Raw genomic sequence first — 19,905 nt, 5'->3', positions numbered from 1 at the left:
ATCAACCAGGTTGGAAGAGACCTCCAAGATCATCCAGTCCAACCTAGCACCCAGCCCTATCCAATCAACTAGACCATGGCACTAAGTGCCTCATCCAGTCTTTTCTTGAAGACCCCCAGGGATGGTGCCTCCACCACCTCCCTGGGTAGCCCATTCCAATGGGAAATCACTCTCTCTGTGAAGAACTGCAACTGTGGAGAGGAGAGGAAAGAAAATAATTAATTTTATGCATTTCTTGTTTTCTAAGTTCCCTGATCTACTCTTCAAGAAATGCTGTAGGCCTTCTTTCACACTGCATTCATAACTCCATGTCCCCACACAAAAACCAGACTGGTTTATATAAACCTTGCTTCTCTTCAGCCACTTCCAAGCACGTGACAACGTTCAGTTTATTTCTCCAAACAGAATCTCTCTGTTTCACACATTATGACTTCTTTCCAAAGCCCTCAATTTTCTCTCCTCTGTGCACCAGTGTGAGAATATTTACTCTTTTGGTGGTATCAATTCTTTCTACAATTGAAATTTCACCCCAAATTCCATTCAATTTTGCCCCAGATTCTATCTCTCTTACTAAGAGTTCCCCTGAAGCCTGAGTGAGCTGAAGTAAGCAGAGCTTTCAGTACAGCCCAGTCTTTCCAGATTAATGATGCTTCAGTCACAGCTTTTGATTTTTCTTTTCACAAAACACAATTAGGAGGCTATTTTGAGAAGCACAGAAATCTATTAGTTTCATGGAGAACTTCTTCCCTGCTTTTGTTTGTTTGGTGGTGGTGTTTTTTGTTTGGTTGGGTTTGTGTGTGTGTAAAGCAAAGTAACCATTTACTATAATGAAATAAGACATTTCCTTCCTCCTGTGAAGGATCATGGAGAACCTGAGGCCCCTTTGTTTATGTTATGTGTCAAAATTAATAGCAAAGCTATTAAGGAATCACTCTTGACTTGGATCACTTTAGCGGCTGTTGGTGGAATTATAATCCTCTCAGGGTACTTGGCATCGTGGTGGTCTGGGACCTCTGAGAGTTACTCCTCTCTTCTACACCAGTGAAGGTGAAAGATTCTCTCTAATCTATGATCTATTACAGCTTCCAGCACGTTTCCTTAATCACAGGGCATATTTTTCTGTGACTAATACCCCACTGACTTGATGAGAAAGCTGGAAAAGACTATAGATTACTGTGTAAATTAATTCAATACCACAGGGTAATAACTGTACACTGTCTTGCTTTATTCTGTAGCTGCTAGAAGCAGCATTTGCTGTTGACACAGCCATTAACAACACTGTCTTCATCTCAGTTAACCTACACTTATAGTAAGTACATGGGCAAAATAGACAATAAACATTATCTACAGATTTTTCAGACTATGGGACTTTCATGGCTGGCATTATGGCATCCAACCATTACTGCTGAAGGCATTTGGTGTACTTGACAAAGGAAAAGGCTCAGTGGTTAGTAACATGGAGTTCAGTCTCACACACACGCCCCACGGATACAATACCTAAATGCTAATTCAGGGATGAAAGTATAGAGCTGAACAGGAACCATTTGGGAGGATGAGGTGGGTGGATGATACTGCTTTAATTATGAAATCACGTAATCAATTGGGAACCACGGACCTGCTTTGCATAACGAGCCTGATTTTCATGCAAAAAAAGTAACAATACACTTCTAACTCCTTATCAGACCTGTCTGCTCTCTGACCACTGCCTATGCCAGCTGGGACAACAGGATAGCACTGCGGACTGAGTGACACTTCCACATTAGGCAAGCACTTGTATGGCTATGCCTCTAAACCCAAGTTTCAGCTTCATGCAGAAAGCTTTTATGAATACTGTTTCCAAGAATAATAGAGTAATTATTTAGAAAGTATTTCTAAAGCAGCTGAGCATGAGGTATTAGCATGCAGCACACTGAATATGAAGTAATTGCTCTTCCACTGGGACTGGACTCTCCAAGGATTGAGTGTCAAATACATTAGCACCTACCTCCCAAATTCACAGTATCATCAGGGTTGGAAGAGACCTCACAGATCATCAAGCCCAACCCTTTACCACAGAGCTCAAGGCCAGACCATGGCACCAAGTGCCACGTCCAGTCCTGCCTTGAACAGCTCCAGGGACGGCGACTCCACCACCTCCCCGGGCAGCCCATTCCAGTGGCCAATGACTCTCTCAGGGAAGAACTTTCTCCTCACCTCCAGCCTAAATCTCCCCTGGCACAGCCTGAGGCTGTGTCCTCTTGTTCTGGTGCTGGCCACCTGAGAGAAGAGAGCAACCTCCTCCTGGCCACAACCACCCCTCAGGTAGTTGCAGACAGCAATAAGGTCACCCCTGAGCCTCCTCTTCTCCAGGCTAACCAATCCCAGCTCCCTCAGCCTCTCCTCGTAGGGCTGTGCTCAAGGCCTCTCCCCAGCCTCGTTGCCCTTCTCTGGACACGCTCAAGCATCTCAATGTCCCTCCTAAACTGGGGGGCCCAGAACTGAACACAGCACTCAAGGTGTGGTCTAACCAGTGCAGAGTACAGGGGCAGAATGACCTCCCTGCTCCTGCTGGCCACACAATTTCTGATGCAGGCCAGGATGCCACTGGCTCTCTTGGCCACCTGGGCACTCTGCTGGCTCATGTTCAGGCAGGTATCGATCAGCACCCCCAGATCCCTCTCTGTCTGGCTGCTCTCCAGCCACTCCAACCCCAGCCTGTATCTCTGCATGGGGTTGTTGTGGCCAAAGTGCAGCACCCTGCACTTGGAGCTATTAAACGCCATCCCCTTGGACTCTGCCCATCTGTGCAGGCGGTCAAGGTCCTGCTGCAGAGCCCTTCTGCCCTCCAACCCAGCCACATATGTCCCCAGCTTGGTGTCATCTGCAAACTTGCTGATGACTGACTCCATGCCCTCATCCAGATCATCTATGAAGATGTTAAAGAGGATGGGGCCCAGCACAGATCCCTGAGGGACACCACTAGTGACAGATGCCAGCTGGATGTGGCACCATTCACCACCACTCTCAGGGCTCAGCCCTCCAGCCAGTTCCTAACCCAGTTCCTAACTTCTAGCATTTTCAAGGCAAACCAGGTACCAATGTAATTTTAAGATCTCATTTCTAGTCATCTCAACTCTTCTCAAAATTAATATGAACTTTAGTGGTTTGCTCTTCTTAAGCAGGTGTGGCATGAAAAGTAGATAAAGAAGGGGAGCCTGATAGGATGCCAATTTCAATCCAGTTAAAGGTTTACTTCCTACTTGTAGGTGGATCCCAGGATACATGAATATGAGCACAAGTGCTCATCACTTCATATATGTATACTGTGAATACTGTCATGTTAGTATAGCTTGCAACAGGAAATAAATCAAAAGGTTCCCTGTTGCTTCCAGATAATACCAACCCTCTAGAGAAGCACAGAAATGAAACAAATTTTTATACTGCTTAAACCGCAAATCGCACTTAACCATTAAGATGTAAACTCCTTTTCACCCCAAACTGGTAAACAGTTGCATGGTTATTAGTTTGGATGAAACCCTGTCACACCAAAACCTGCTCTTGCACAGGACACCTGTGTTTGGTCCTGTCCATGCCACAGAATTCCTGGATGGTTTTGCAAAACCTGTAAAATCTGTGTTTCCTTCTGCAAAACAAAGATGCATTTCTACTTCCTTCTGCTGCTTCTGGCCTTTGTTTAGAAGATGTAATCTCAGGAAAAAATACTCTCTTTGGGTATAAAACTAAATGCAAGTGTCTTATGCAATTTGGCTTTGTGGTGCAAGTGTAATTCAATTAATTAATGTAAGAAATATGAACCCAGTCTGGGTTCTGCCCAGTATAAATACACAATTCCAGGCACAACCTGTGGCATGCTTCTGTGCTGACAGTTATCCTGGCTCTGTTACATTGTGCATCTGTTTTTCTCCCAGAGGAATGCATTCAGTGCTGCACAACCAACTGCAGTCATGCCTCTGCTCTGAAGCTCTTCTGCAGCTGTATCTTCAGATAGATAGTTGAGCCTCAGACTGAACAAAGCCCTAAGGCACTAGAGAATCTCCCTAGCTCTGTGCATCTCAAATGCAGCCTCTTAAATATGGTTAAACCTGCTAGATTTCTGAACTACTATAGTCTGAACTAGTGATGCACATTGCTCATGTTCTGATTAGCTCCAAGAGCTGCACAGACTTTGTAGTGACATCCTCAACATATGGTGAAAGAATCCCTCGCCGTGCCACATCACCTTACTTTGGTTTTCCCCCTCATCCAACTGTACTTTGGCTTCTTCCCTCATTCCTGGCTTTTTGCAGCTCACACCGTCGGGGCTACACCCAACATGAAGCTACCCTGGTGTAGCTGGCCTGCAGTTGATGCTGAATGCCGACCTCTGTGCCTGCCTGACAGCTCTGTGTGGCACTGGCACCTATGCCTAACAGGAACTCCTTGGGAAACATTGTGTTCAAAAGGAAAAGGGAGGCTTTCTAGACCTGGGGAACCTGGAAATACAACCCCTGCAGAGGCCACCCCTGCAGCAGCGACTTGCAGGCTACAGAGCACTTGTCGGCTGTTCAGTTTGCAAACAAGGAGCAGCGACGAAGGAAGGGCATCTCGGTCAAACGTCTTGTTGCATCCTGCCCCGCCGCTCCCGGGAGGTGGCAGTGTTTCCCCGCCGAACCCCGATCCCGCTCCCCGGCGAGCACAGCAGCCTCCCGAATGCTGTTCTCTCCCGTTTTCCGCATATTTACGGCCATGGGAGTTCTTGAGTGTTAAAGTCCCACTTGTGTACACGCGTAAAAGCCCGGATGGTCTTGCGTGTGAAAAAGTAGCTAAGTACTGCAGCACGGCCAGAGAGCAGGGATTACGGATAGCGGCCGCGATCGTGCCGTAGTGATGCACGTGTATACGCATGTATGTGTACGTATAAACACATATATACATGTACATGAATATAAACATATAAATCGAGACTTAAGGCATACGAGAGCTAAACCCGAACAGAGAGGAGCGTTTGGACGCGATGCCATTTACATGTTGTGCGTTTGGGAGGGAGCAATGCCGCGTGGAGGTACGCCGCTGCCGGTGTGTGAGCCGGGGCGCTCCCAGGCTGCAGCGATATTCCGTTTAAATCCTCCCTCCTCAGCGGCCAGCTGCGGGATTCAGACCCTTTGGCCAGAGCAGCTGGCCGAGGTGCTGCAACACGGACAGTCTGCAGAGCACCGCCGGAAACACAGCAACAGTTTCTTAGTCTGCCCAGCTCCGTTAACCCTCACGGCCCCTCCGCAGGTTCCTCTTCCCCCTATCACCCTCTTCGGCGCTTTCTCAAAAGCCTCCTTCCCTTCCCTGCGGGGACAGGAACTCCTCCGCACTCCCCCAGCGTGGCCTTTTGCGCACTGCCAGCTGGAGACGAACCACAGCATCCCCCGTCGGGACGCCGCGGCTTGTCTCTCTGCGGCGGAGCGACTGCCCCGACGGCAGCGGAGTCGGAGGGGCTGCGAGGCGAGGCAGGGCAGGGCGGGGCAGGGCGGCACTCACCTGACGATGACATACATGACCAAGAAGTTGCCGAAGAGCCCCACTACACACACTACGGAGTAAAGGGCCATGATGGCGATGGCCGTGACCACGGAGGGGCCACCGCCCGTAGGTGCGCAGGGCCCTCCACCGCCCGCGCTCCCGTTGGCACCGCCGCAGGGTTCGGAACGGTTCCAGCCGACCGCTGCCGCCGCCGAGGCGTTGCCCCAGGCGCCGGCCGGCGTGGCCGTGCAGAGCGGAGCGGCGGAGCGACAGGCGGTGGCGGACGCGTTGGATGCGAAGGGGACCTCCAGGGCGCCGGCGAGGAGTGGCGCGGAGCCATTGCCGAGCAGGTAGGCGACAGCCATGGCGTGCAGCGGCGTCAGTGTGGCCTCCGGTTCTCCGCGCTCGAGAGATGCCCGGCGCGGGGCTGGCGCGGGGCGCTGCTGGCAAGGGGCGCGGTGCCGGGAAGGCGGCGGCGCCCGCCCGCCCCGACGGCGCGCCCCGCCGCTGGGTACGAGCACATGTGTGCGACGGGCGGGGCGGCCCGGGGAGGAGGGGCATGCGGCGGCGGGAGCGGCAGAAGGCGGCAGAGAGGCGGTGCTTCCGCGCTCTGCGCGCTCCTGGGCCCGGGGGGTACGGGTAGCCCCCGGGGTGACCATGCGTACCGGTGAGCAGCACCCCCGCCGGGGCGCAGCTGGTGCAGAACGGGACTGTCAGCCCCGTCATGCCGCTGCAAGGCCGGAGTGGGGCCGGAGCGCGCCAGCGGTTGCCCTTTCCCTGCGGAGGGCACTTAAAAGGTTCATTTCTCGAGCGCCACGGGCAGCGAGTAAGTGCCAGGAGAGACTGGCGTGGCGAGTTGCAGAGAGGGACGGGGAGAAGATCAGTGCGTGACTGACAAACGTCATGAATCAGGGGTCTTGACAAAGCCGTGTCCTGGGTGATTAAGGAGCGATGCGAGGCTCGTGTTAAAATGGGGTGAACTGTACGGCACCGCGCTGTGCGGGGCGACTCTGAACAGAACTGTGCTTTGGCGGTGACTCGAATCTCACGAGTCCTTGGGAATTTCAAAGGACTTTCTGTTCCAGAGCTCCAAGAATGCTGTTACAAGATGCAATAACACAAAGGACACATCAAAACTGTTTGCTGAGCTGCATGTGTGTTGTACCGGGTGCTTGACTTGCTGACGGCTTTTGTGCATCAGCACATTTCCGTGCTCAGTTTATTCCAGATGAGCACGGAGATGCACCTGCAGGACTTGTTGGATGGCCAATCATTAATTACAAGGACTTAGCCCTTTTACTTATCTCATCAATGAAATCAGAGGGGATTTTTGGTAATGTAGAAAAAAATGCCTCCCGGTGACCAGGAAGGAGTTAGGAATGGCAGTGATTGATTCTGAAACCTCTTCATGGACTCTCTGTGCAGAGCGCACCCAGCTACTTCAGGAGTGGTAATGGCAGAGAAGAAGCAGCAAGTTTCGCCCTATGTAAAGATGCAAAGCCTAGGTGTTTAAGTCTGAGGAGTTCCCATGTTTCTGTGCCACAAGCAATGAGAGCCAGTGTGGATAACAGGGCAGGTAACAGCGGTGATCAGACCAAACACTCTTTCAAAGTATCTGATTATTAGCAGTGAACAGACAAAAGAGGGAATGGGAATGGATTTTGAGGAGAACATAGTGTTGGGTAATCAGCATTCCTTTTTTTTTCCCCAGGTTTTGTACTGTCAAGGCTCATCAGGCTTATAGTGGAATGGGGGAAGGAGATTGAGTAAGCATTTAATGGGCACTTTTGGTGGATAACATGTATTACTTACTCTTCATGACCAGAGAGAGTATTTTCTGTGTCCATTACTGATAGAAGAGAGCCATTTAGTATGATATTCAGAAAAAGAGCTTTAGAATTGTCACTGGAAAAGAGCTGTGGACAAGGTGAAATGCAAGCAAGAGTGGAGAGATTTCACATACTTGAAGTCACTGCTCTTTATCCCTTTCTGAAATCCGGCATGTTTAGTCACACAGAGCGGAAGGAGCAAGGCTTTCAAACTCAGCCATTCTCAGTGACTTTAATCTCTGGATAGGTGCATAGTGTGCAGGAGCCTCTCTCAGTGCCTGCCCTTTGTTCCACCAATAGCCATCAGAAGAGCTGGGACACAATTAGTGTTTAGCCTTTTGAATGCAGCTGTGCCTGGCTGTGGAAGGGATGAGGAAGACAGGGAATAAAAATCAAGACTGCAAGCAGATTCATTCTGCGTATTATGGCATAACCAGACCTGTATCATCCTCACTGTCAGAAGGGTCTTTGGTGTATTAAAAATACACAGCTTAAAAAAAGAGTTGTAAATAGATGTCCAGGTGTATCAAGTGTTATATACAAGTCTTTATTATTAAAGACAGAATTATTATGCTCACTTAAATCGTCCTTTTGGAAGGTGCAGCTGAAAACCTGAGCTGCAGAGAGGACTGGCAAAAAGCCCTGTGAGTTAAGCTCATTTAAGACAGGCCTCATTGCACAAAATTTCAAGGTAGGAAAATGATAGTTAAAAGCACTTATTTACAAGTTGTACAAATGTTCTTTCTCAAGGATATAGGCAGTATAAAATAAATCTTTACAATTGTGCTTTCAGATGGCCAAGGACATTTTAAGTGTAATAATGCATAAGACCCTTTCTTTGAGCAGTTTTGGCTAGTGAAGGACTGTAAGCAAGATCTGCAGAAAAAGGCATTTGTGAAGTTGCAGACCAGTAGTTCTCTCTTGTTGGTAGAATTCAGTGAGTGCAGAAAAGGGAGAGACTTAAGCATGTTAAATGGAATCCTCAACAGTGGATTGGGGTCAGAATCATGAACTCCATCTCAAATCAAAATTTTCCTTGCCCCTTTTCTTCCAAAGCACTAGCAATAGGAGAGCTTCCAGGGTTGTAACTAGAAATGAGCGTACTGAAGATTTGAGAAAGACTCAAGACTTGCGGAGGATTTTTAGGATGAAAATAATTTGTCCCAGTGGTCCTGGTCAGTGAGGTCACTCCCATGCAGATTTTTAATGTATAAATATTTATATATGTATTGATAGTAAACATAGAGTTTTGTGTAGTGCATTCACTTCCACAGTCTCTCCATGCGTGCTAAACTGGATAGAAGCCATGGGGGTTTGCGGCTTGGCACTTTGTAAAGATGGGCTGTGTACTCGTTCGATGGTGGTGTGACCTGTCTCTTCTAGGAGTAGGGCAAGAAGGGGCCTGGAAGCAGGTTGGGCTCTCATTGAGCATTGCTTCAAACTCATGTCCTGTTCTCTTTCAAATCCCTTCTGTTTCTCATTTCTGCAGCACTTAGAAGATGTTATAAGAAAGAGGTACATTTGATCTACCATGGGGAAATGTTGTGTCCAGTGTAACTCTCTTGATATAATTGCCATAATTCAGCCCCTGTGAATTATTTGAAGTAATTTGAAATAACAGGAAGCTTTAAATACATTTTAAATATATTGATAGTTTTAGTCCTATTTTTCCTACATGTAGAAGTGTCAAAGATAATGCATAGCTTAGTCAGTAGCAGCTGTCCAAACACACTTTGATCTCCTCATTGTGTGGTTAGTGACATTTGCACACATCATGAACCTTTTGCACTAGTGATTTAGACCTGACTGTATGAAGAGTCTTACTGTGCATGTTCACTTGCTTCTCACTATCTTCATTTCTTCAGCTACCTTAAAGGGGAGAAGATGGACATCTGTTGTAAAGAAAAAAGCCAATCTGTCTCTCAGTACTTGTGCAAATGCTGAGAATGGTGCCAATGTCCTAGGTCACAGATATCATAGAATGACTGGGGTGAGGAGGGTCTGCTGGGGATCATCTAGTCCAACAGCTCACTCAGATCAGTCATCTGCAGCAGGTTGCTCAGTGCTGTTCTAGCAGGTTTTTAATAACTCCAAGGATGGAGACTACATCCACAGAGTGATGAACTTTTTTCTTATGTTTAAATGGAATTTCATATATTTCAGTTTGTGCCCACTGATGACTCCAATCTCTTTGGAAAGCCCAGTGAGGTACTTTTACACACCAATAAGGTCCTCCTGAGCCTTCTCTTCTCCAGGCTGAGTAGTCCTGGCGCCCTTAGCTATGCTTACATGTCAGATGCTCCAATCTCTTTGTTGCCCTTCACTTGATGGTCTCCAGTATGTCTATGTCCCACTTGTACTGGGAAGCACATAACTTGACCCAAATATGGCTCACCTGTGCTGAGCAGAAGAGAAGGATCACATCCCTCTAACTGCTGGCAATGTTTTGACTCATGCTTTTCAGGACACTGTTGGCTTTCTTTGCTGTAAGGACTATGTGCACCTGGTGAACTTGCTGTTTGCCAGGACCCTAGAGCCTGCTCTGCCAGGGTACTTTCCAGTCCACTCAGCTCCTAGCCTGTACTGGTGCAAGGAGTTATTCCTTCCCAGGAGCAGAATTTGTCATTTCCCTTTGCTAAACTTCATGGCATTCCAGCTGGCCCATTTCTCCAGCCTGTTGAGCTCCCTCCAAATGTCAAACCAACTCTCTGGTACATCAGCCACTCCTCCAAGTTTTGTGTCATTTGAAAACTTCTCAAGAGTGCACTCTGCCTCACTGCCCAGGCTATTAATGATTATGTTAGCAAGTACTGGCCCCAGTATTGACCCCTGAGATACATTACTAATCACTGCCTGGTCTTCAGCTGGCCTTGGCGTTGCTGATCAGGACCCTTTGAGAGCAGCCAGTTAGCTGCTTATCTAATCTGTACCTCATTAGTTTGTGAGGATGTTATAGGAGACAGGTTTGAAAACTTTGCTGGAAAGAAAAAACAAATCCACCACAGGCTAGTTCAGGGTAGAAAGCTATCAGGTTGGTCAGGCATAACTGTCTCTTGGTAATGATGTATGCTGACGACTCCCAAACATCTTCTTGTCCTTGAGGTGTCTTGCAGTGGTTTCCAGAAAGATATGCTCCATCACCTTCACAGAGACTGACTTGAGGTTGATCAGCCTGTCATTACCCAGATCCTGCTTCTTGTCCTTCTTGAAGATAGGAGGGACATTTGCCTTCTTCCAGTCCTCCAGAATCTCCCTTGATCATCACAATCTTTCAAAAGTAATCAAGAATTACATTAGCTCCCATGTATATCTAATCTGTTTAAATATTCCCTAACTTGGTCCTTCTCCACTGAGGGTAAGTTTTTCTTTCTTCAAACTTTCTAAAGGTCCAAGGACCTGGGATTGCTGAGGGACAGTTTCATGTGGAAAAACTGAGGTGAAGAAGGCATTGAATATTGGTCTTTTCTTTTGTCACCAGGTCTGCCCAATTAAGACATTAATCTTCTTACAAATCCCGACCTGCAATCTCTCAGCTGGCTCCTTGTCTATCCTAGGCAGAGTTCTGTGCATTTATGCTGCTCTTTTCCCTTCTGCTTGCCCCAGCCTGTCATTCCTGATGAGCTTGTAGCCATCCATTGCAGCTCTCCACTTTTTCCATTATCCCAATAAGATCATAACTCTTCACCAGTGCACAGAGCTGTGGTTCCTCCTGTGTTCTTCCCACGCTGGGCACCATAGCTTACATTCACTTCAAAGAGGCATCCTATCATGGTTTTGTTCCAGAAGAGGCATTAGAGCTTCACTCACCATGCTGTCATGTAGTCACTTGCTTGTTGTGGGCATACCCTTGGGGTGGGCTCCCTTCTGCCCTGTTTTGTTAATAGTCTCCTGTTCACAGCATCCCACACACTGCATGTTGCCCCAGTCCACTGCTTCCTCACTTGATGTTGCTTAGCCACTCCCTCCATATCATTCTGTAAGAATTCACCACTTACAGACAGAAAAATAGGATGCTGAGTCTGATTAATTGTCTTTCCTAATGGCAATCTCAATATTGAGATATGAATCTCATTTTTTTGAAGTTCAGGGAGAGCACAGTAGCAGCTTGCTTTTAAGGCAAAATTGTGACCTTCAGTCCCCAGAAGAGGCAGTTGTAAAATTCTAAGGGTGGAAAATGGAAAATGTTTGTATTCTGGCTAATGGAAAGGTAGAGAGAGAAGAGACAGGAATTGATGTAAACAGCTGATGTTGGGGCAGATGTCCTGTACCACTAAGCATATTTCTCTTTGCTGACACCTCTTAGTCAGATCTAGTAAGATTTTCATCCTTGTCTTTTGGCATGCAACAGTGAAATTGTTCTTTTCTTCAAAGGAATTGGAAGGAAAGCCCAGAAAATATAAGCAGGAAGCATCAGTGACTTCAGTCACAGTTATTCATAGCTCTCTGCATAAATGATACGCATCATCTTACTTCACTGAATGATCCTGACTTTGGAAATTACTTCTCCCTGCACTGGCCAAGATTAGAGTATCTGCTATTCCAGTGCAAAGGTTATACAATTTGAGAAAAATATATGCTGAATTACTTTGGAAAGCTCCCTGGTGAAACCAGCTTAACAACATGAGGTGAAAGCAGCATGTTGAAATAGAATCAGCAAGTTACCTCTGGTTACAAAAGGTATTTTTGTTTCTCTTTAGTGGGAGGAACTGTTACCCCCTCGAGTTGTAAGAGCAATATTTTGCTACATTACTTAAAATCTAATGACTGGCAAAGCTTTGGCAGATTTTCTTGCCCTTTTTGATAATAGCATCCTGGTATTACGTACTGCAGAAGTCATGCTGCACAAAAAGCATTTCTGCCTCTTCTTGTTATGATGTTCCTACATTATTGCCTCTTTGCTCCTGTTTGCTCACAAGAGGTGAATGCACTGAAACGAGATGAAAATGCTGAAAAAAGCATGCAGTTGAGGTGATGGGTGACAGTGCAGTGAGATGTATGCTTTTCCTTCTAGGAAGTTCATTGGCAGATAAGGTAAGGGTTGGTTAGATTCATATATTGGATGTTCAGCATCTTAATATACCGTCCTGATTATGGGTTTCATAAAGGGATAACTTGTTTTTTATGAGCATTCAACAGGAGTTTAATTCTCTGTTTTCTTCTGGAAGGACCTCAAAATGTCTTTAGTGAGCTTCATTCAGGTTAGGGAGTTCACAGTATCACAGTATCATCAGGGTTGGAAGAGACCTCACAGATCATCAAGTCCAACCCTTTACCACAGGGCTCAAGGCCAGACCATGGCACCAAGTGCCACGTCCAACCTTGCCTTGAAGTGCCCCAGGGACGGCGACTCCACCACCTCCCCGGGCAGCCCATTCCAGTGTCCAATGACTCTCTCAGGGAAGAACTTTCTCCTCACCTCGAGCCTAAATCTCCCCTGGCACAGCCTGAGGCTGTGTCCTCTCATTCTGGTGCTGGCCACCTGAGAGAAGAGAGCAACCTTCTCCTGGCCACAACCTCCCCTCAGGTAGTTGTAGACAGCAATAAGGTCTCCCCTGAGCCTCCTCTTCTCCAGGCTAACCAATCCCAGCTCCCTCAGCCTCTCCTCGTAGGGCTGTGCTCAAGGCCTCTCCCCAGCCTCGTTGCCCTTCTCTGGACACGCTCAAGCATCTCAATGTCCTTCCTAAACTGGGGGGCCCAGAATTGAACACAATACTCAAGGTGTGGTCTAAGCAGTGCAGAGTACAGGGGCAGAATGACCTCCCTGCTCCTGCTGGCCACACCATTCCTGATGCAGGCCAGGATGCCACTGGCTCTCTTGGCTACCTGGGCACACTGCTGGCTGATGATCAGGCGGGTATCAATCAGTACCCCCAGATCCCTTTCTGTCTGGCTGCTCTCCAGCCACTCCGACCCTAGCCTGTATCTCTGCATGAGGTTGTTAACCCTCTCTTGTCTTCCGTTCTTATAGATACTGCCTTAGTTTCTATACAGTTTACTTAGAAGTTGTAATTTGCTTTAAATGAACTCAAATACCATTCTGTCATGGACAACAATATCAAATATGAAGAGGATCTTTGTCATCAGGATATCAGCATCATTTAGGTTCTGAGTTTAATTATGAAGCTCTCAGATGTTCCTTAGTTCTGGAGAAATCTGAGGTTCATGTACATGTAGATTTTTACCTTCAAGGTTGTTGTGAAACTTCTTGTTTGTGCTTAGCTAAATCTCAGCCTCCACAAAAGGAGAGTGAATTGTTTTTGTTTTGGTAAGGGTATGTGCTTTTGGGAGATGTCTGTGCTTTGGGAAGATTTCTGGTCCTGATTGCAATGACTGTGTTCTGTATTGTGATCAATAGAACGCCTTTCTTTTTAGGGGGAAGTGAAGGTCTTTCTCTGTAATCTGATCATTAGAATATAGAGAAAATTCAAGATTTGGTAGATGAAAAAGAGGGAAGCAAGCACATAGAATCATATGATTCCATGATTCTATGTGCTTGCTTTCCTCTTTTTCATCTACCAAATCTTGAATTTTCTCCCAGTGGTCAGATAAATCCAACAAGACTAGCAGGCTGCTTTCCAGATGTTTTCTCAGGGTAAGAGAAAGATGTGAACCAATGTCTGTCATCAACCTGAATTAATGACTGTTGTCTCTTTCAGCTTTATTTTCAACAACAAAACTCTCCTTTCCTAGGCAGGGGCTGGGAGAAGGATCAAATTGGAGGCCAATCCCATTTGTTATTTCCGATTCAGTGAGAAAGGCAGGATGTTACACTCACCTTTGTGCTTGCCATTTCGTGGTGGCTAACGGGGTCACATCTGTGGCAGGCAGTTTGGTGGATCTCATTCAGAAATGCCTAAATCTACTTGCTTGATGGGCAAGGAAACAAGAACCATGGACTTTCCATTCTTGATTCAAAAGCTGGACCAACTGGTCAGCTAAGGACATAGCGACCAATGTTGTGATGGTTAAGTCGGTATTACAGAGTTCTAGGGATCTGTGAGTCTTGCCTCCAAAGCAGTCTTTTTGAATTCAAATAGGCCCTAAACCCCTAATGGCTTTAAATGTAAATCTTAAATAAAAAATTAGGATCCCTTTTTCTTTTAGCCTCACTGGAAAAGCAAAGGTCATCTTTTCAAGAGTTTTGTGGGGGGATATATTTTTTTTCAGATAATTATTTATTTTGAAACTCTACAATGCTGCTTTGCACTCAGTGTCTAATATAAGAAGCCATTGGTAATACCAAATGATCATCATGCATTTGTTCGTGCACACCAGTGTTTTAGTTTGTTATCACAGACCTATGCTTGCTGTTAATGTAAAACATTAAAGCAAACTTCCTAGAAGACGTCTCTGCTATTCAGCAAATCTAAAGGAATAGTAGAGCTGCAGAGTATTCCACTAGGGAACTGTGGGTACTGGGTGAAGTTCATGGAAGATTTCAAAGGGCTAATAACCCCCAATGTAGATAGATTGTAAATTGCTATGAAGAGTAACAGAAGAAATTAATTTTTTGGCTCAGCTTATGGACTTTAAATCCTAGAAAAACACTTTCAAAGAAATGTGGTGCACTTGTTAACAGAGAGTGCATCTTATGTCTTAGAATTTTTTCCTTCCCAGATCAAGCTGAATAAAATATATTAAGTGGAGATAAAGAGAGAGAACTGTTGATGTGCCCTTCAAATATCTTGCGTGTTCCTTCATAAAAGCATAAGCCAGAGCTGAGGCAGCCCTGGAATGAGGCAAAATAAAACTTCACTGTACCTTCTCACAGCTGTTCTCTCTCTCTCTCTCCTTCCACATGCAGGGAAGCACACTTCACTACCATATCTGCAGGAATTTGTAGGAGATACTGTTAAAGGCTCATCTAAAACATGAAGGCAGTGTTCTCACAACAGTTATTGCAGGAAACACCAGTAAAACTCAGCTGGGAGCAATTACCTACAGGCATACCATGGACTTTTCAAACCTTTCAGTAACTGATGTTGTAAGGTGAATTAATCTCTCTCTTGTCTTCCCAGTAAGTATCAATTAGTGGAAAAGAGGACCCTCTGTTTCCCAGCTCGTGACAGTAATTGTTTCCGGCTTGATTTGTCTTCCATGGGAATTAATACTCAAAATAGTCCATGAAGCACTTGTATTCACACTTGTCACAGGCAACAGTGGAGAAGTGATGTGGAGATGGGCACACAGCAGTGGAAGAATTGTGGCTACCATTTCAAACTGGAGGGAGTTGTCTCCCTGAAATGTAGGGTAGGAGAACTTAAGTCCCAAGGAGAACTTCTGATTTTGTTGCTCAAATTCCCTTTAGTGTTTTAAAATATCTGCTGTAAAGAAATAATTGATTTTGAATTCAACCCAATGCTGCCAGACATTGTCTAAATAGAGTACTTAACACAGAATGCTTTATGTCTCCTGAGCTTCATTTTAGATTTATGGTAGAAAACGCAGCACTGCTTTTTGTGAACTTGCTTGCTTGTATTTGTCTTTGTCATATCTTTGACAAATGTTCAAGATTACATCTTGCAAGTATTGTGTCTTGACAGAAAGCACCAAAAGAAGACACTTACACATTTCCACCTGTCGTGCCTCAGAGAGCAGAACCATGTTGTGATGATCCTTCTTTTACCTGTGGCTTGTTCTGGGGGAAGAGATGAAAGTGTTGCAGTGCTGTTCCCACTCCAATCCAATCGAATGATGAACTAAGTGAAAAAAGACATTGAAGGAGGACAGAGCTTTCCTGGCTGATTTTTACTGGAGAGGTATACTTGCTTAGCTTACTTCTTTAAAGCAAGTGCTAAAGACAACTAACGAACAGGTAGTACTCTTCCTTGATGCCACGTGACAAGAGGTTTCAGTGGAAGATGATGTATTGTTGGATTCACAGTGCCACAAGGTACTCGTGTTATGAGTATGTGCAAGCAGACACAGACTCTGCTCAGTGATTTATTAAGACTCTTTATCAAATGAATAACAGAATCAGAAAACTATACAACTTACCTGAATCAATTTTCACATGTGTATAGGAGGGATAATATTGCTGCTTACAAGAGGATGAAAGTATGTCCTGTATTTTTTTTAAACAACATAGAGACTAAAATTTGAAAGAAACATTTGTTTCTGATTTCTCTGGCTTATGTTCTGTCATCCTTCACTTTCTATTTTCTGTTTAAATAGCCTGCAGTTACTAAAAATTCATAGGAGATGGCTCGTTTCAAAACAGCCACAATCGTAGAAAGAAATCAACTTCAAGTCAAGCTTTCACACTTGTCTGTGTAACGAGCACTTGTTATGTCTCATCAGTTAATGATTGCATAAGCTAATTTGCAGTAGGAGGTGACACATAGAAAGATGGCCCTTAATTTGTCACCAAGATTCTGGATGCTAGCAGCCACTGGCAATAGGACAGGTGTCCTGTTGAGGTACACTGACATTTGAAGTGAAAGATAAAAAATACTTTGCTCTCTCCACCCATGCGGGGTTGGGAAAGCCAAGAGATGACTCAGTATGAGCTAGCTTGCATGGCGATCCAACTCTTTATTGAGAGCATCAGGCTTCAAGTTACAAAGCACATACTTGGCAGTTAGGGTGAGAAAAGTGAGCACAGGCAGCATGCAACGTGGTACTGTTCACCAGCATTTGGTGCATCTAAATATTGGAACATGCATAACCCTCCCTACTTGCAGTTACTGCTGTAGTGTTTAGCGCACCTAACCATCGGAATCTGCATAGTCCTCCCATTCCCCTCCTAATCTGGACACAGTCCCACAGAAGCTCTTTATCAGAAAGCTCAAGGACAAATTCCTTTGAGCTTCTTCACACACAGCATTGTGGTTTACTGCACTCAGACCTCACATCCAAGGCTTGATTGTACAAACCTCCAGGGGCTTGTGCCCCCCATTTTTCATCCAGTTCCCAACACACCCACTCATTTTGGATTGTAGAAATAGCTGTTTATGAAAAGCTCCACAATTTTAGCTGTTTAATACTATCTTTTCTCTTTTTCATTTCTCCCTTTTATGACAATTAATTAGTCTAGTCTATTGAGTTGAGATCTCTTGTAACCTCTGAAGTATGACTTTGATGCTGTCTTTCCCTGGAAGAATTAATAGAGTGAAGATGTTAATTCTACCTGAGGTAAATGGAAGCATATATGGGGAATGCAATGGAAAATTGTGTGACAGATGACTGGAAACATGGATGTCATAGTTAGACTTGTTTGTTTTAATGGTTTTATGTATGTGGTGCTTGAAATGATAGAATAGCATTTTCCCTGTTAGCCTTGCTCTTGCCTGTTTTGAGTAGTACACTTCTCTTAGCACTACATTCAAATAGCAGAACTTTTGCAGATGCCATTGCCTTTATGTACCATAAATCATTTAATCAGAAAGGAAACTATGAGACTAATTTGGAGTAAGAAAGGTGTAATTCTGCTGAAATCAGTGGACCTGCATAGTGCAACAGGGACTCGAGGAAAGACTTGTCATTACTTGGGGGAACAGTTTCTACCTTGCGTATTGGTTTACTCAGACTGTAGGTTCAGGAGGAAGATCTTCCTTTTACTATAACTGTGTAGAGCACCAGAACAAATTGTCATGGCAAATGAGGTCACTAGAGCCTCGGGCCCATGGAGTGGGGCTGCCAAGGAGAAAGGAAACAGCAACAGGAAGGCTTTCACCTACCCTGTGGTGCCAGGGGTCACAGCGCTTTGTGCTGCAGCCGTGTCAGGGCCCACAAATTTGGGAGGTTGTACAGTAGCCATAGTTGATGATATTGCTGCCATGTAGTGGTAGCAAATGATACAGGAGGTGGAGGAAAGATGCACATTTTGGCAGGATTGTTACTACACCTGTACTTAAGATGGAGTTTGGGGATATTTCTATTCCTAAAGTATCATCTGTCCTAACAACAGAAAAAAACAATTCCTGGGTTGTGTGTTCATTAATGTTCAAATGGGTCTGATACAAAAGGAGGCTTTAGCCTTCTAGAATAAGCTGCTACTGAACTCCTTTTGCTTTGTTTCAAAATAACATGCTGTCATTTCTCACTTTCTGTTGAAGGGTTTATATATTGTCAGATAATTTCTTGATTCTCTTTTGGAAGCTAGCACATTTCACTGAGGAGCTGAAGCATCCGTTACCTCTTTTATGTATCTCAGAAGAGTATTAGGAAGTTCAATTAACATTTGAGAAGTGTTCTGCAATCCTCAGGTGGCATGTACAGTGGAAACACATAAAATGGTTATTATCCATTGAATGCACAATACTTCATGCATATATATCTTTCATCAAGTGACTCTTGGGTAGAAGCCTTATTTTCTTGGTTAGAAGGCCACTTGAACTTGTGCAGCGTTGCTGGCCGTATAGCACTAGGAGGTGTGAGGGGTTTTTTTGCTCGTTGAAGATGCTCCCAATTGAAGGGCTAGTGACAAATCATTGTTCAAGGTTTTATTTATATAAAAGTCTTAATGATTCTTTGTTCTGCAACTCATGAAAACCTATGAAGTCATGTGATGGTTTGGGCTCTTACCCGCCCCCCCACACTTTGTATTTGCCCCAGCTAACTCAGACGGACCCTGGCAATATAGATGAAGCAATTTATTTACAGCTAGCAGAATTTACAAGCAGCTATTTACAATATATACAGTTATATACAATTATATACAGAAATATACAAAGGATAAACAATACAAAAGCACAACTCCCCTCCCAGAAACCTGAGTCCCCAGGAGGGGCTCTCAAACCACCCCAACACCTCCCCTTGCCCTCTCAACCTTACACCAGTTCTTAGGAAGAAGAGAGGTGCAGCCAAGAGGTTAGGGAGCAAGGTTAGTGGGAGCAGGGTTAATGAGATGTGACCAGGTCTGAAGGCAAAGGCAGAAGGGAAGGACAAAATGGAGAATGTTTTTTTTCTTCTTCTTCCTAGAGCTCTCAGCGTGACTGTGAGAGAAGGAGACATCAATTGTTTTCATTTCACTGCCCCTTATCTAGTTCTGTTACCAAAGCATTCTAGCTTGCTTCTAACTAGCACAAGTCAGTATGAAAAGAAGCACAAGGCAAAGGAAGTCTAGAAGCCAGGAGCTATGATCCTGCTATGCATGACTGTCTTTGCAGTTCCCGCACCACTTCTAAGGTCAAGTAGAGCAAACATAGTAATTAGAACATAAATTTAGAGTTCAGATAATCCTCATAAGTTTGCCCTTTGATATGGCAGATTGTGGGAGGATGAATTTGAAGTTTCATTAGCCCTAGAATGAATCATTTGCACAGAAGAAATGCTGAAGTCAGTCTGCCCTCTTTGAATGAATTAGTTCTTTTCCCTATAAAAATAGAGTGAAGCTGGTTTCAGAGCACCCCATGATTCATGCTTCCCAGTAGCCCACTTATCAGTCAGGTGGCCCTTCTGCTGAAGCTTTTGAAATGTAAGTAGCCAGGAGAGCATTGTACCATCAAATACTATTTGGGGTTAGAGCATAAGTGCAAAATAAAATGTAAGCAAATGCCTACAATCTTCAACTGTAATATGGAAGAGTTAATTGCACCTGAGGGTCTGGACATAATAAACAACTCAGCAAGCCAGTGAATTTATT

General features: G+C 45.1%; 1 protein-coding gene across 1 annotated transcript in view; it reads right to left on the bottom strand.

Annotated features, from left to right (window-relative positions):
• OPRM1 (opioid receptor mu 1) overlaps positions 1-5,983 on the bottom strand; it is a 29,453-nt gene extending 23,470 nt beyond the window's left edge. The window contains exon 1 of the mRNA XM_064169464.1: positions 5,509-5,983. Within this exon, the coding sequence (XP_064025534.1) occupies positions 5,509-5,855 (347 nt within the window). The 5' untranslated portion in view covers positions 5,856-5,983. The remainder of the gene's footprint in view (positions 1-5,508) is intronic.
• Between the last annotated feature and the right edge of the window lie 13,922 nt (positions 5,984-19,905).

This window comes from Pogoniulus pusillus, chromosome 31, assembly GCF_015220805.1.
Source record: "Pogoniulus pusillus isolate bPogPus1 chromosome 31, bPogPus1.pri, whole genome shotgun sequence".
Taxonomy (NCBI): domain Eukaryota; kingdom Metazoa; phylum Chordata; class Aves; order Piciformes; family Lybiidae; genus Pogoniulus; species Pogoniulus pusillus.
This window is presented reverse-complemented; position numbering and strand designations above follow the sequence as displayed.